At 33.8% G+C, this 16,522-nt stretch overlaps 3 protein-coding genes across 3 annotated transcripts in view; 1 reads left to right on the top strand and 2 right to left on the bottom strand.

Moving 5' to 3' along the window:
• LOC145331080 (endoribonuclease LACTB2) overlaps window positions 1-6,911 on the bottom strand; it is a 28,629-nt gene extending 21,718 nt beyond the window's left edge. Inside the window, exon 1 of the mRNA XM_080175697.1 lies at window positions 6,432-6,911. Within this exon, the coding sequence (XP_080031823.1) occupies window positions 6,432-6,553 (122 nt within the window). The 5' untranslated portion in view covers window positions 6,554-6,911. The remainder of the gene's footprint in view (window positions 1-6,431) is intronic.
• Window positions 2,558-5,400, bottom strand: LOC145331081 (cytochrome c oxidase subunit 5B, mitochondrial-like). The gene is made up of 5 exons (XM_080175699.1): window positions 5,253-5,400; window positions 4,310-4,371; window positions 3,906-3,966; window positions 3,258-3,291; window positions 2,558-2,729 (listed from the first exon to the last, which is right to left on the bottom strand). The coding sequence occupies exons 1-5, from the start codon at window positions 5,360-5,362 to the stop codon at window positions 2,577-2,579; spliced, it is 420 nt and encodes a 139-aa protein (XP_080031825.1). The 5' UTR covers window positions 5,363-5,400; the 3' UTR covers window positions 2,558-2,576.
• ND-51 (NADH dehydrogenase (ubiquinone) 51 kDa subunit) lies at window positions 6,811-15,976 on the top strand. The gene is made up of 14 exons (XM_080175696.1): window positions 6,811-7,014; window positions 7,589-7,679; window positions 8,438-8,518; window positions 8,723-8,805; window positions 9,072-9,123; window positions 9,372-9,518; window positions 10,271-10,341; window positions 10,792-10,985; window positions 11,359-11,459; window positions 11,879-11,976; window positions 12,691-12,796; window positions 13,781-13,883; window positions 14,763-14,883; window positions 15,327-15,976. Exons 1-14 carry the CDS (start codon window positions 6,917-6,919, stop codon window positions 15,397-15,399), a joined length of 1,419 nt encoding a protein of 472 aa, XP_080031822.1. The 5' UTR covers window positions 6,811-6,916; the 3' UTR covers window positions 15,400-15,976.
• Window positions 15,977-16,522: the final 546 nt, after the last annotated feature.

Raw genomic sequence — 16,522 nt, 5'->3', positions numbered from 1 at the left:
AGTCAGAGAACGATGCCGGACCGCAGCCGCCTGGCACAATTCCGGTCACCTTAGACGTACAGTCTCTATACACAAATATACCAATTCAACAAGGTATAGAGACTTTCCGCTACTTTTTGAACCAGAGACAAGATAAATCTGTACCAACATCGTTCCTGATTATACTTCTTACATTTGTCCTTACGTGTAATATTTTAGTATTTAATAATACTTTCTATCTACAGACTATAGGCACCGCGATGGGCTCAAGAGTCGCCCCGACGTTCGCGTGTCTTTTTATGGCTGGTGTAGAGCAATTGGCTCTAAAAAGATGGAAAGGCCTACAACCCCGACATTTTCCCAGATATATTGACGATATATTTTTCTTATGGAATGGTAGTGAAAATGAGCTTTTAAAATTTATTAAACATCTAAATGATTTCCATCCATATCTTAAGTTTACAGCCAGTTATGATTTCACCAAGAAAACCGTTGTTTTTTTGGATACAGTTATTTCTGTGACAAAGGATAACTTTATCAAAACTGACCTTTATGAGAAACCGGGGCGAAAATGCAACTATCTTTCACCCTTATCCTGTCACCCCTCACACATTACAGAAAATATACCTTACTCATTAGCGTTAAGGCTAAAACGTATTTGCAGTGAAAATTTAGATTTTTTAAACAAATTAGATTGTTTGAAAATAAAGCTTTTATCACGTGGTTATAAAGTTAATTATATAACAAAAGCTTTTGATAAAGTGAAAATTATTGATAGAAATGTTGCTTTACAAAAAGTAGCTAAGCAATCTGAAATAAAACGCCCAGTTTTATCTTTACAATATGACCCCCGTTTACCCTCTATTTCAAATATAATTTTTAGATTTTGGAAAGTTATGGTAAAAAATCCTAGACTAAAAAGAATTTTTCCCCACCCACCAATGATTACTTGGTCTAGGCCAAAAAATCTCAGAGAATATTTAATTCGAGCCAAACTTCCTGTTTTAAATGATCGAAAATCAGAGAGAAAAAAGATTGGTTTTAAACATTGTAATAGAAATTGTAATCTTTGTAAACATTCACCCAGATTTGCAAATTATTTAACATCATCAACAACAAATGAAAAGTTTCCTATTCTCTCTAGTATGAATTGTTTATCTTCTAATGTAATTTATTGTATAACATGTGTTAAACAATCTGGCAATTGTAGACTAAAACCACAGTACATTGGCAAAACAAAAAAATCGTATTTGTGATAGATTTAATGCCCATAACAGTTCCATTAAACCAAATTCAACCAAAGCTGTAGGTATTCATTTTTCTTCTAATGGACACCAACCCAATGATTTTCAAATGGTGCCATTAGAGCAAGTACAGAGTAATGACCCTTGGATTTTGTTATCTAGAGAAAAATATTATATTCGTAAATTTGACCCTGTATTAAATATTAGAATGTAAAATGCAGTTGCAATGTTTTTAAAAAAAATGAAAATAACAACCACACCACAATCCCCTCTTGCTACGCCCATTCAAAATCTTCAACCCTTTCTTTCAGCTGTTTTTTTTGTTTGTTTTGAAATGGTCTGCTATTAGACCATAAATAGATATGTAGCGGGAGTGTAAATATGTTTAAAATGTCAAAAAAGTTTATAGGTATGTGTTTTTATTAATATGAATTATGAAAATTTAATATTAACAGCATTTCTAATTACATAACCTTTTATAAAGATGCGATGCATCTCTACAATTCTTCAAATCAAAAAGAAAAAAAGAAACGTTAAATATCTTATTCAGATTCTTTAAAAATAGACTTTTGTATGTATTATTTACTGATTTGTGTTTTTTCCTTTACAGGACGATTGAGAATGATAACCTTAGTTATTGAAATATATATATGGCCTGTACAAAGATGTTAGTTTGATAAAGTAGTCTTGGGTTGAGATGGATCAATAGCTTTTAAAACTACATCCATAAATGTTCACACAAGGCTATTAGAGATTTTACAGAGGTAATCAACTAAATACCTAACTCGGTATGAACCAAAAAAAAACAATTATGAAAGCATCCACAAAAGAGAATATCTGAAACGTTAGGATAAACGAATATTAATACTTAAGTAAAAATGTTTAAAACTGATAAACTAGAGGATACTGTTTAAAGACATTCGTACATTTTAGGACTTGTTTATATAGATGCTTAGCTTATAAAATTGTACCGTGTTATAATAGGAATTAGTATTCCAAAAATCAGATGAATAAGATAAATTTTACATAACACCTAATTGTTGTCAAGTAAGAAAAAGATTTTTTTTATTGACGTAAAAAATTCTGGTAACGATTATAGAGTTGCTACTCTTTCTAAAATACACTTATATGTTATGAAAATCATTATGCAAAGTTTGAAATCGATAGGACAAATATAACTTGTTTAAATTAACTAGAAGACCTAACTGTTCCGAGCGGACGTACGGACCCTAATTATGGAAACGCTTCGCTAATTCTAAATATACTTTTTTTAACAAACCGACAGAAGATCATACAGTAGTAAACTTTGCTAACACAAATAAGAAAAAACAAAATATTAGTCAAACATTTATTTCAATAATAAATAGAGCCATAGCCAGAGCCGAATCCTCGGCCAAATTCTGCTTTAATATTTGGATCAATAGGATCATGTTTAATTAGTTTGAAATAATTTCCACAGTCACAACGTTGAGGCTCTCCAGATTTTAACTCGAACCAGACAACCTCCTGTAATAAAATAAATACGTCAATTTTTAGGTAGGTAAAATTAAGCTGCTTTTCTAAATAAATAAAAACACCACAATACATAGGTAACACTATTATAAATTATGAAACTGTTTTTTAACTTTTAAATAAAGAACAGGGTTACAATTCGAGACTGCAGAATTTATATTATTTTATGACTAGGTAAGTATATAGGTATGTATTTAGATAAAAAATTTAATGAATTCTGATTTTTTAATATGTACCTAGTCTTCTAAATGTTAAGAAAGGGTGACATTTTTGTGCGTATTTTCCATAAAGGTGAGTTTTAAACCTTTAAAACGGGAGTAGCGGGCGGCGGTTTGGCCGCCGTTTTTCACAGTCTCATATTGTACAATATTAAAGCAACTGCCATACCAAATTTTAAAGTTATACCCCTGTTTTAAAGCATTAAAACATAAGCCTCTACGGAAAATAATCACAAAAAATGTTAAACATAAATGAACTAGGTGCATAAACGATCACTTTCAAAGGTAAAAACTTGACTCTTACCGAGTAATCATCTTCACAACAACATCCAACCATTCTAAAATAACATCATTTAAAGAGCAGTTATTTATCGCATCGTATTATAGACATCTTTCCACAGATATTAAAAGTAAAATTCCTAAAATTAAAACTAGTTTGTTATCCCCGAGAGGCAAGGGGCGCGGTCTAACAAAACTGGTATTAATTTTATAATTTTTATTTTAATATTCGTGGAAAATTTCTCTAATACGATGGTATACATGATTGTTTAGTATGGCTAAGAACCGGTTCTAATCCAGTGGATATTGATCGGTTCCGAAGACATACTAGAAATTAATTTACAAGCTTTCAATGTCAAAGAATATGCACGAATAAAGTAGAACATCTGCCATACGCGAAATTTGGCCTTAAACAGGGATCTAAAGGTATAAGACAATGACCGATAAATTAATGTAAATTGTATCCCCATTGATGATACACAAAATTACCCCTTCTGTAGGTTAAAATTAGTGGTTGAAACGTTTGGACACTGAACTTCATGATCCAACCAATCAGAATTTAATAAAAGTCCCCAAAGTTGTTAAGCCAACGAATAAAAAAACTTTGGGGACTAGTGAAGTAAACAGCCCAATGTCCCCTCCCTCCCTCCCTGGGTTTAATAGATTTGCTAACCTTGATTCATTAACAGAGGGAACGAGAATTGGAAAACTCTTCAACAAACCAGTACCAGCGTCTGAAACAAAATACATCAAATGATAAAATATTCCAAAATAATGTATGTTTAACGCATCGTATTAAAGACAGCTTTCTTCTGATATTAAAATAAACTATAAGATTGAGACCAGTTTTGTTAGACCCTAGGGAACAAAGGCCCGGGTTAACAAAATTTGTATTAATCTAATGGTTTTTATTTCAATATTCGGGAAAATTGTCTGTAATACGATGCTCTACATGATTTTTCAGTATGGCTGAGAACCGGTTCTAATCCAGCGGATATTTTAATAAGTTTCGAAGCCACACTAGAAAAATCTTCTAAAATAATAGAAAATATAATAATTCAACTTAAATGTACCTACCTGGTTTAAGGATGTATGTGTCAAATGGATTATCATTGTAGGTCTGTTTTGCTCTAAGCTCTGTATTAAAAAATTGTCTTAATTTAATATATACCTAGAGGGAAAGCTCAACACATAAACATAAAATCAATATTAAGAACTGAGCATAGTTATTAAATATTTGTTATCATGCTTGCTACCTAGTTTAAACTCAGGGATCTAAAGGATAAATGGCTGGAAAACTAATATTCTTCCCTAATGATGAAACACAAAGCTAGCTACTCCTTCTGTAAATTAAAATTAGTGGTTGAAACGTTTGGACACTCAAATTAATAAACCGACCAGTCAAAATTCGACAAAAGACCACAAAGTTGTGGAGCCAACGAATAAGAGAACACTATTATACTTTGGGGACTAGTGTAATAAACAGCCCAATGTCCTCTCCCCCTCTGTTTTAAGATTGTTAGAAAAAAGTTAAGCCATCGACTGTGGCATAACTTTAGACGTTAAAAGTGGTTCATACTGCTCTGCTATACCAGATGCAAGACATCACTATTAAGAGTAAAGGAATATCTTGGCTCAAAACAGGCCCAACTCATTATCTTTATTACGGATTTCAAGACTTATAGGACATTTGATCGCGTAATCATAAACTTTATTAGAAGAGATACACCAAAAATAAGTCCTATTGGTGTACTTGTAGTTCTCACCAAAAAATTGTTGTTAAATATCAACAAGTTAAAAATGGACGTGTGGACATTCTGGTAACGCTTATAGAGTAGCTGTGCTTCCTTAATCTTACATAACTGTTATAGGAACTATTACGCAAAGTTTTAAATCGATAGGATAACTCTAACATGTCTAAATTGACGAAAAGAGCTAACCGTCACGGACGGACCCTATTAAAAGCAAACCTTCGCTTTTAAAAATGCCAAAATTAAATTCTAAAAAACAAAATTTTCCTTGTTTTCTGTCGATTTGTCTGGTAACAGAACTTGCTGTAAATGCTCTTGTAGTTTGCCTGACCATAGATTGACTCAATGCCACAATGTGACGGCTTGAATTCATCAACATATTTAAAATTGGATTCTTTAATAATCTGTAATTTGTGACAATCTAACAATTATTTATAAACAAAAACCTACAGAAATAACTTAAATATATTTCAATGTCTAAGAAAAATGTGTATTTTTTTATTGATATGTACGTACGTTGAAAAACATGCATTTTTTATTTTTTAGCATCAGATCGGACAAACACCTTTTAATGAAATTTAAAGCTTAAAAAGTGGAAAAATGTTTTAAAATTTCTAAACAAAGGAATAAATTATTTAAATTTTAAAGAATTTTGTATATAATATTAAAAAATCATGTGATTATTTTTATAACAAATAATAAAAAATCATGTGATTATTTTTTTAACAAATAATAAAAAATCATGAAAAAGTACCTAATTAATAAACATATAAATAACTATATGAAAAGGTCAAAACTATAATATAAATAACTTTAAAAAATAACATAATTATAAGAACGACGAGATTTTCTAATAATATTTTTTTAGTCTTCGCGTTTTGTTGTTTATGTAATCAGCTGATTTCTCTAGAGCGATTGTCTGCTTCCAAAAGCTAGGTTGCCAAAACTTAAATATTTTCTTGGTCGTTTAAACAAAAAATCACATTTGTTCGTTTCAAAGTGCTTTTCTAAAATGAAATCGGTACGTCGTACGTAACGGATAGCTTTTATTATAAAGTATTTACGTTAGAATCGAACCTGAGCGTGCGAATTGAATGTGGGCATTTTGGGGTATTTACGTTTGGTAGGGGGGAGGGGCAAATTAAATGAATTGCCCCCCCCCCCCCTTTAACACAGGGCTTTCAAGCAAATATAATTGAACCTTACTTTCGATTTTAAAATTCAATAGATGATTTTTATATCAATTAGACATAAAATTATGGTTAACTAATATTAATAATATTTTATGTTTATGTTCTATATTTAGAGTTGGCAACTTGTATTAATGACCCCAACAACAATGCGCGGCATTCGCGCAAACGCCAACAAAACCTTTCATAACCCCCAAAATTACCCAATTAAAAATATTATTTTCTACAAATTATTTAGAATATAGCATTAAACCTTACCTTTTGCCCGTGCCAATGAGGTAGGTGTTGGTGCCCTGCAGGGTCATGGGGCCCGGATTGCAGCCCAGGACCCGAGTTATTAAGGATGAAAGTTTTGTAATTTTGGGTATTACAGCGGCCATATTGTTTCACTTACTAAACTTGAAATTATTATGTGTGAAGTAGCAGACATTGTTAATTTTAAGTTTTTCATACATGGTGCCCTAGACCTTATCTTTAATAAGACAAATCAGCTTTTAACAGCACTTTATTACATAAAATTGGCATTTTAATACATGTATTATTTAAGAAAGTCATTAATATTGATTTGCTACAAGTGTTTTTAAATATTTCATAAATTTCAAAATTACATAATCATGAAATATAATACATAAAATTTAGTGTTAAAAGCTTTCCTTTTTGACGTATATTTATGTTATACAAAGAAATTGTGTCATATTTTTATAGAGAATATAATAAGGTTGATCTGAAATATTTTCTTCAGAATGAATATGGCAAGTGGCGTGGTGAGAAGGGTTAATCCGCTGGTTAAACAGTCCCTGCAGCACCAGGCTCCAGCCCTGCAGGTGCCTGCTAATTCCAGGTACACGTTATCCTATTATATAAAGTAGTAAGGTTTTATTTTGTCTACAGATTTAGACGTACTTGGATACCTAGCTGTTCCGAGTTCTCTATTTTAGGAAAGTTAGACAAAAGGTCCCAGGATGGTGGTAGGCTATTATCTTTTTAGAATTAAGTCTTGTGCTGGTTTTATGCTAATTTTCTAGCATTTTTCATCGAGAACAGAGCCCCAATTGGCAGGGGGGCTTATCTGCTAGTTTCATCAAATAGTGTTTTTTTCCTATAATTGATTTTCCTTCTAAAATGTACCTAAGTAAAATTAAGCTTATATGTAATCTGCAGGATTTTAGTATGATGCAAAAAACAGATAAGACTTCTAAATATAAACAATTATAATAAAAGTAATCCTTTAAAAATAGAGGATATTAAGCAATGTATTAGATATGAGCTTGAAGAAAGGCATTGTGTGTTAATGAACCCCACTTTCCAAACCTATTTTGCCTGAACAACAATTTCATCAAGTTGAAATTGCAATTATTTTTGGTCTATAATTTTTTGGCTAATTATCAACCTAACTTCATACAAAAACATTTAAGATCTCAGTCAACCAAGACCAGTTTTGGTAATCTTCCTGACCAAGACAGAATCTTTACAAATATCTATGGACGTCATGACTGGGGAATTAAGGTACCTAAAATAGTTTTTTTTTATCACATCGTATTATAAACAGCTTTCCGCAGATATGAAAATGTACAATTATAAGAATATTAAAACCAGTTTTGTTATTAGGGTTGTACATTTTTATTTTACCTAGTAAAAACTGAATATAATACGATTCGATACATGCATATCAATATGGCTTAGAACCGGTTCTGATCCAGCGGATTTTAATTGGTTTCGAAGCCATATTGAAATAGTTTTACACATATTCATCGTATTTTATCATAAATTTCATAAAAAGGTGGAAAAAATAGAATATCACGAAGAAACCCCATACAAACATACCTATTTCACCCCCCCCCCCCCCCTAGTTTTTCCCCTAAGGTGGGAAAAAATGCAATGTTAAAAATTAATGATGAAGCTAAGGTCCCCCTCCCCCAAATGCATTAAGTTAATTCAAGTTTTCTTCTTATTTGATCATATACATTATTATACTATACAATATACATATTGCTCAATGAAAAAATCTGCTATTCTTTTATTTTCCCCCACATAATTTTCATCACCCTCCCCCCCCCCCCCCTCTTTAACAGGTAATCACATGCATAATATTATACACCCCTGCCCACCCATAGTTAAGGGAAATTCTTATATTAAATTTGATTTCATAATCTGAATTAGCAGCCAAAAAAGCTTAATTTTTTCATAATAATGCTATGCTCACAGATAAAAATAGACATCTATATTAAATATCTACTGAGAAATTCATATTTTTAATGATTTAGGGCTCCATGGCCCGCGGAGATTGGTACAAGACCAAGGAGATTGTCCAGAAAGGATCTGACTGGATCATCAATGAAATCAAGGTCGGTATTATAATTTAAATGTAAAGTGTAGGAACTTCTTTCCAGTATGGCTTCGAACCCGATTTATATCCGCTGGATTAGAACCGGTTCTAAGCCATACTGAAAAAGGGGTGGTGCAGGTTTCCCCTCTGGAGCGTTATCAATACATCTCTATCTATCTGTCCATCTATATATCTATGAATACATATCTATCTATCTATCTAGGCATCTGGCCTGAGAGGTAGGGGTGGTGCAGGTTTCCCCTCTGGTATGAAGTGGAGCTTCATGAATAAGCCCAGTGATGGCAGGTTAGTTGCAATCTTACCCAGGGAAGGCGGTTTTTATATACTAGTCCCCTAAAGTCGTTTTCTTATTCGTTGGCTGAATAACCAAGGGGACTTTTATTGAATTTTGAAGGGATGGTTTATTAAGTTGAGCGTCCAAACAGTTCAACCACTTAATTGTAATCTACAAATGGGGTAATTTGTGTGTCATCATTGGGAAAGTACATCAATTTATCAACCATTGTCTTATCTCTTTAGATCCATGTTTTAATCCTTTTTATTTTTTTTAGACCCAAGTACTTGGTTGTCAACGCCGACGAAGGTGAACCCGGAACTTGCAAGGTTGGTAGAACAAATATTTATTTTTATCAGAGCGATAGAAAGGACAATAGGCTTTTTATTACACTAGTCCTCTAAGTTTTTAATTTTATGAATGATGTCATCCTTTACTTTTTACTACAATTTATTTACCATTTTCCAGGAATAAGGTATAGCCAACAAATCTAAAATAATAAAATTCTAGGTATGTGTTTTTGAATTAATTTCGTTGTTGTTGATATAAGATAGGTAACTATTTTCTTCTTATTTAGGATCGTGAGATTATGCGTCACGACCCCCACAAGTTGGTGGAGGGATGTCTGATTGCTGGAGCCGCCATGGGAGCCAGAGCGGCCTACATCTACATCAGAGGAGAGTTCTATAATGAGGCATCCAACCTTCAGGTTGCCATCAAGGAGGTATGTTTCGACTTTGTTATGGCTTTTTTTTTAAAAAGACATCTATTGATCAGTTCTTAAATCAATTAAAAATATTTCCATTGCTTTATCGTAATTTCTATCGCCTTGGGGACCCATATAGGTACCTAAAAAGTTTGTTTTGGCATTCAACCTCCAGGTTGCTATCATGGAGGTATGTCCTTATTCAACTGTGTTCCGACTTTTATATGTTTTTTTGAACAAAAAAAGACATATATTGTTTAGTTCTTCAAACAATTCAAAAAAAATTCCAATGCTCCTCATTTCTATGGCCTCGGAGACTCATTTTTTTATATATCTTATACATGAAGCATACTTGAAATCTTAAGCTTCAGACAAATAACCTTACTACTTTATATAATAGGACAAAAAGCATTTCCAGTATCGCTTCTAAACCGATTAATATCCGGTGGATTAGAACCGGTTCTCCGCCGTATTGAAAAATCATTAATATATCATCGAATTAAAGACAATTTTTCATGTATACTAAAATGAAAATCATGATACTAGTATCAGTTTCTAATCCATACGAAAAAACTATGTCTAGCATCTTATTATATCCAGCGTTCTACGAATATAAAAATGTACAATTATAACATTAAAATCAGTTTTTTTAGCCCGTGCCTTCTACACATCTGGGCTAAAAAACTGGTTTTAATCTTATAATTCTTCATTTCAATATCTGCGGAAAGCTGTCTAATACGATGCGATAAATAAATATTCCTTTTTTTCAGGCTTACCAGAAGGGTTTCCTTGGAAAGAATGCCTGTGGATCCGGTTATGACTTTGATGTATTTGTGCACAGGTATTTGCCATTTGGTGCTTTCCCACATGGTTTTTGTTTAGCACTGACACCACCCCCTTGATTTTGATATAGAATGAAAACAAGAGAGGGGGAGGTAGACTGCCTGCGGATCTGGCTATGACTTTTTTGTCTTAGTGCACAGATATTTGCCATTTGGTGCCTTTTCCTTTTAGTTTCTGTTGAGCACTATATCCCCCTCCCCTCCCCCAAATAGTTTCTGGACTTATCAATGCACTTTAATTTAACTAACATGCATATTATTTTATTCTGTTTTCTCACTCATGTTTTTATGTCTCAATTGTATATAATACCTACCTAGAGAAATATTAAATGATTTCTAATAGGTTTCTGTATAAAGTTACAGAGGGATTTTATATATTTTTATAAGATGTTAAAAATTGTCCTTTATCTTATTTAATGAAAAATACTGATGCGAATTTATTTTTTCAGAGGAGCCGGCGCTTATATCTGCGGCGAGGAGACTGCTCTGATTGAATCCCTGGAGGGTAAGCAGGGAAAGCCCCGCCTAAAGCCCCCATTTCCCGCTGACGTTGGAGTGTTCGGTTGCCCCACCACTGTCACCAACGTGGAGACTGTAGCCGTGGCCCCCACAATCTGCAGGAGGGGTGGTGAATGGTTTGCTGGTATGTATTTCATTTAATCATTAAGATGCGCTAGGTGGATTAGAACCGGTTCTCAGCCATAGGGAAAGATCATATATTTATAGCATTGTATTACAGACAATTTTTAAAGAAAATCATAACATTTTTTAATATTTTAATTTAATATCCGCGGAAAGCTGTCTATAATACGATTAATAATTTTTATATTCACTCCTTGCAGATATATTTGTAGTACTATTCTAAGTAAGTACCTATCTAAGTCTCAACCACTAATTTTAATCTACATAAGAGGTAATTTGTGTATCATAATTGCATTGGAAATACACATCAATTTATCGGCCATTGTCTTACCCCTTTAGATCCTTGATTCTATATCGGTACCTATTGTTTTTAGGTTTCGGCAGACCCCGCAACACTGGTACCAAGCTGTTCAACATCTCTGGTCACGTGAACAATCCTTGCACAGTTGAGGAGGAGATGAGTGTCCCTCTCAAGGTAACTATCTATCTATCTAATTATCTATCTATCTATCTATCTGTTCAACATCTCTATGGTCACGTGAACAACCCTTGCACAGTTGAGGAGGAGATGAGTGTCCCTCTCAAGGTAATTATCTATCTATCTAGATTTTAGATATCTAGCTATCCATCCATCCATCTATCTTGCTAACTCTCGTGGACATTTTTTACCCAACTTAAATTATTGAATTACTAGCGGTTGCACCCCTAGGATTTAAAGGCCCTGTATTTAAAGGGAGGTAAAAATAGCCTAAAACCATCCTAAGACATAAATCTCATATGAAAATAGCCTAAAACCATCCATGACCTTTATTAGGCTTCCATTAAAAGGTGAACTCAATGGGTTCAGTAGTTATTGAAACCTGAATTTACATGAAATTAAATATCTATATTTAGGATCTTATTGAGCGTCACTGTGGCGGTGTTATTGGTGGCTGGGATAATCTACTTTGCGTCATCCCCGGAGGCTCCTCCACTCCACTCATCCCAAAGAAGTAAGTTTTAATATACTTTGCGTCATCCTAGCAGGTGGCTCATCTACTTCCCTTATCCCAAAGAAGTAAGTTCTACCAGATATCTAATGGGATAAGACAATGGCCGACGAATTGATTTACATTGTACATCCCTAATGATGACATGTAAACCTTCTAAATTGCTAATAAAATAATGTAAACCATCAATGATGATACACAAAATTAACCCTTGTGTCATCCCCGGTGGATCATCCACTCCTTATATCCGAAATAAGTAAGTTCTACGTTTTCTTATTCGTTGGCTTCACAACCTTGGGGGCTTAATTAAAAAAATAATAACAAAATTAAGCATTTAATTTGCTTTATTCTGTGTCATTTACTTCACTAGGTACTACTGACAAACATACGAAAGGACGGACAGACACACAGACATTGTTCTACTTTGTATCATAAATTTTTTTTCAGTAATCCCTTTTCCAGTATGGCTTCGAAACCGATTAATATCCGCTGAATTAACAGCATCGTTTTACAGACAATTTTCCACAAAATACAAATATTAAAATAAAAACCATAAAGTCAATACCTACCTATCCTACCATTTTTTAAAGTCCGGGTCTCCGTCCTTAGGGGCTTAAAAACTGGTTTTAATAATTTATCATTTTAATATCCGCAGAAAGCTGTCTTCTATAATAAGATGCAATAATTATTATTACAATTTTATTTTGTTTTGTTTAGGGTGTGTGACGAGGTACTGATGGACTTTGATGCCCTTGTTGCTGCTCAGACTGGCTTGGGTACAGCTGCTGTCATTGTTATGAACAAACAGACTGATGTTGTTAAGGTATCTATCTATCTATTACTAGCTTGGGTACAGCTGCTGTCATTGTTATGAACAAACAGACTGATGTTGTTAAGGTACCTATCTATCTATTACTAGCTTGGGTACAGCTGCTGTCATTGTTATGAACAAACAGACTGATGTTGTTAAGGTATCTATCTATCTATTACTAGCTTGGGTACAGCTGCTGTCATTGTTATGAACAAACAGACTGACGTTGTTAAGGTATCTATCTATTACTAGCTTGGGCACAGCTGCTGTCATTGTTATGAACAAACAGACTGATGTTGTTAAGGTATCTATCTATTACTAGCTTGGGCACAGCTGCTGTCATTGTTATGAACAAACAGACTGATGTTGTTAAGGTATCTATCTATTACTAGCTTGGGCACAGCTGCTGTCATTGTTATGAACAAACAGACTGATGTTGTTAAGGTATCTATCTATTACTAGCTTGGGCACAGCTGCTGTCATTGTTATGAACAAACAGACTGACGTTGTCAAGGTATCTATCTATTACTAGCTTGGGTACAGCAGCTGTCATTGTTATGAACAAACAGACTGATGTTGTTAAGGTATCTTTCTATCTATTACTAGCTTGGGCACAGCTGCTGTCATTGTTATGAACAAACAGACTGATGTTGTAGAGGTATCTATCTATTACTAGCTTGGGCACAGCTGCTGTCATTGTTATGAACAAACAGACTGATGTTGTAGAGGTATCTATCTATCAATTTTCAATTTGCTAATCTTTTCGTAGTTGTACTTTCACTATCCTTATAACTGGATCTCTGTCTGTATGTTTGTTTGTACTGAAGGATTGAGCTAACCGCTGAACCGGTATCATGGTTCTTCTTTACAGGGTAGCTTCTCAAAGGTCTTGGGAAGGGTTTATAACCATTTTGGGGAAGGGGTACAACCACAAGATTGAATAAAAAGTGTTTGAATAAAAGTTAAGCACCTAAATTAAACTTTTTATTATTCCAGGCTATTGCACGTTTGGCTCTTTTCTACAAGCACGAGAGCTGTGGACAATGTACTCCTTGCAGAGAGGGATGTGATTGGATGAACACCATGATGTGGAGATTTGGTGAGTTTTTATAAAGTAAAAGTAAAGTTTTTATGACAGTAAAACTGTGTTTATGTCATCGGAAAGATGTAATTTTGACAGTGGATCAAAAAATATTGCCAAAAATACAGCTAAAAACGAAATTGAAAAAAACATACCTACCCAATATTTGTCAAAAACACAGTGGCTGTATATTTGCTAGTGGTAAAAGTGGCAGCACCCCGTTTTTATTGGTTGAGGTATAAATTAGAAGGGATGTGATTGGATGAACTTGATGATGTGGAGATTTGGTGAGTTTTTATTAGTTGTTTCAAATTGTGTAGAAAATAAGGAGGATGTGATTGGATGAACACCATGATGTGGAGATTTGGTGATTTTTTTATTGGTTGAGGTATAAAATAGAAGGGATTTGATTGGATGAACTTGATGATGTGGAAATTTGGTGAGTTTTTATTGGTTGTTTTAAATTGTGTAGAAAATAAGGAGGATGTGATTGGATGAACATCATGATGTGGAGATTTGGTGAGTTTTTATTGGTTGTTCAAATAATGTTGGTACAAATTAGAGGAATGTGATTGGATGAACAATATGATGTGGAGATTTGGTGAGTTTTTATTGGTTGTTACAAATTGTGTACACATTAGAAGGGATGTGATTGGATGAACACCATGATTTGGAGTTTTGGTAAGTTTTTATTAGTGTTTATATGGTGTTAAAATAAAAGGGAATTGGGTTAGATGAATAAAATGGTTGAGCTATAGTCTATATAATATGAAACACGTGTTTCTAGTATGGCTTAGAACCGGTTCTTATCCAGCAGATATTAAACAGTTTGGAAGCTGTATTTTAAAAATGATACTTAATGTCTGAGATTTATATAATTTTCATCCTTTCTTTTAGTTGAGGGCAATGCCAAGGCCGAGGAAATTGATCTGCTGTGGGAGTTGTCCAAGCAAATTGAGGGACACACCATCTGTGCTCTGGCTGACGGGGCTGCCTGGCCTGTACAGGGATTAATCAGGTATAAAGATAGATAGATAGACAGACAGATAGATAGATACACACACACACCGTCTGTGCTCTGGCTGATGGGGCTGCCTGGCCTGTACGGGGATTAATCAGGTATAAAGGGAGTAAATAGATAGATAAACAGAGAGACTGACACACACACAGACAGACAGACACACCATCTGTACTCTGGCTGACGGGGCTGCCTGGTCTGTCCAGGGATTAATCAGGTATACAGGGAGATAGATAGATAGATAAACAGATAGATAGACAGACACACACACTCAGACAGATAGACACACCACAGGCATGTTTAAATTTAAGGCTTACGCGCGAATGAGGCACGGCTGCCAAGCCCAGATAAAATCGTTTTAAAAACTAACATTTATAAGAACAAAGAATTGTTATAGACCAATGATAATATTACCGTTTATAATCCAAATATTTTTTTCCCAGACATTTCCGCCCAGAGTTGGAGGCCCGATTTGCCGAGTACCACCAGAAGGCTGCTGCCGCTGCCAGTCAATAAACACGCCGCAGCTATGAAAATAGAATAAAACATGAAACATAAAAACATTAGTACTAACTTTTGTAACATCAAAGTTGGTTAGTTGAAGGCTTTATAACGCCTGTATATTTAAAACATCAAATATATTACCTACCTATAATTTTTAAAGTTTGCGAGAAGAAATTTTAATTAAAATGAATTTATTCATTTTAAAAACAACTTATATTAAGCAAACAGTAATAGTTATTTATAGCATCGTATCATAGACAGCTTTCCGCGGATAATAATTGAAAAATTATTAAAACCAGCTTTGTGTAACAAAACTTGTATTAATATTATGATTTCTATTTAAAAAATCGTGGGAAATTATCTGAAATACGATGTTATACAAGAATTTTCAGTTTGGCTGAGAACCGGTTCTAAACCACCGGATATTAATTTGTTTCGAAGCCATACTGGAAAAAAGATTACATTTATGAAAATTTCTATTTTCATTAAGTGTTATACAGTTATATTATATAAATATTGTATTAGTTTAAACGTGGAAATTATGTTAAGAACGCCTTGATTTATATGTAATAAAATTTGTTCTTTATAATATTTTGTCTTCATCACATCTATAATACAAAGTAGCTTGATGTCTGTCTGTCCGTCTGAAGCTTAAGATCTCAGTAACCGCTGAACCGATTGGGCTCTACTCTTTAGGGAATATACCTACTGGTCCTGTGATGGTTTTAAGCTATTTTCCTGGCGGGTGGGACACCCCCAACCCTAAAAAAACTAAAAAAAACACCCTCCTAAAAAAATTTTTTTTTTTTTTTTTGTAAAATCTCAGTAACCGCTGAACCGATTAGGTTCTACTCTTCAGGGAATATACCTACTGGTTCTCTGGTGGTTTTAAGCTAATTTCTTGGGAGGAGGGGGGTACACTCCAACACCCTCAAAAATAAAAAAATCCCCACTTCCAAAATTTTTAATTTTTCTTTTATTTTTGTAAACAGAAACCAGTAATTGGGGTGGGGGAGCCCCACTGCTCCATGGGGCGAAACCCCCATGAATCCCCCCCCCCCCAAAAAAAAAATTAATATTTTTTTACAAATTTTAATTTTTGTGTATGCGAACAACCTGGGTTCAATTTTTACGA

This window comes from Acartia tonsa, chromosome 11 (genome assembly GCF_053477335.1).
Source record: "Acartia tonsa isolate MP-2025a chromosome 11, ASM5347733v1, whole genome shotgun sequence".
Taxonomy (NCBI): domain Eukaryota; kingdom Metazoa; phylum Arthropoda; class Copepoda; order Calanoida; family Acartiidae; genus Acartia; species Acartia tonsa.
This window is presented reverse-complemented; position numbering and strand designations above follow the sequence as displayed.

Bases quoted from the DNA above. Each gene is read 5' to 3' on its own strand.
- LOC145331081 (XM_080175699.1), bottom strand. From the start codon at position 5,362: ATGTTGATGAATTCAAGCCGTCACATTGTGGCATTGAGTCAATCTATG. The intron at 4,372-5,252 runs AGGAAAATTTTG...ATTTTTTAATAC, and splicing joins AGACAAATCGACAGAAAACA to AGAGCTTAGAGCAAAACAGA. The intron at 2,730-3,257 runs GTAAGAGTCAAG...ATTTTATTACAG, and splicing joins GTTGTGAAGATGATTACTCG to GAGGTTGTCTGGTTCGAGTT.
- ND-51 (XM_080175696.1), top strand. From the start codon at position 6,917: ATGAATATGGCAAGTGGCGTGGTGAGAAGGGTTAATCCGCTGGTTAAA. The intron at 7,015-7,588 runs GTACACGTTATC...AAAACATTTAAG, and splicing joins CAGGTGCCTGCTAATTCCAG to ATCTCAGTCAACCAAGACCA. The intron at 11,460-11,878 runs GTAACTATCTAT...ATCTATATTTAG, and splicing joins AGATGAGTGTCCCTCTCAAG to GATCTTATTGAGCGTCACTG.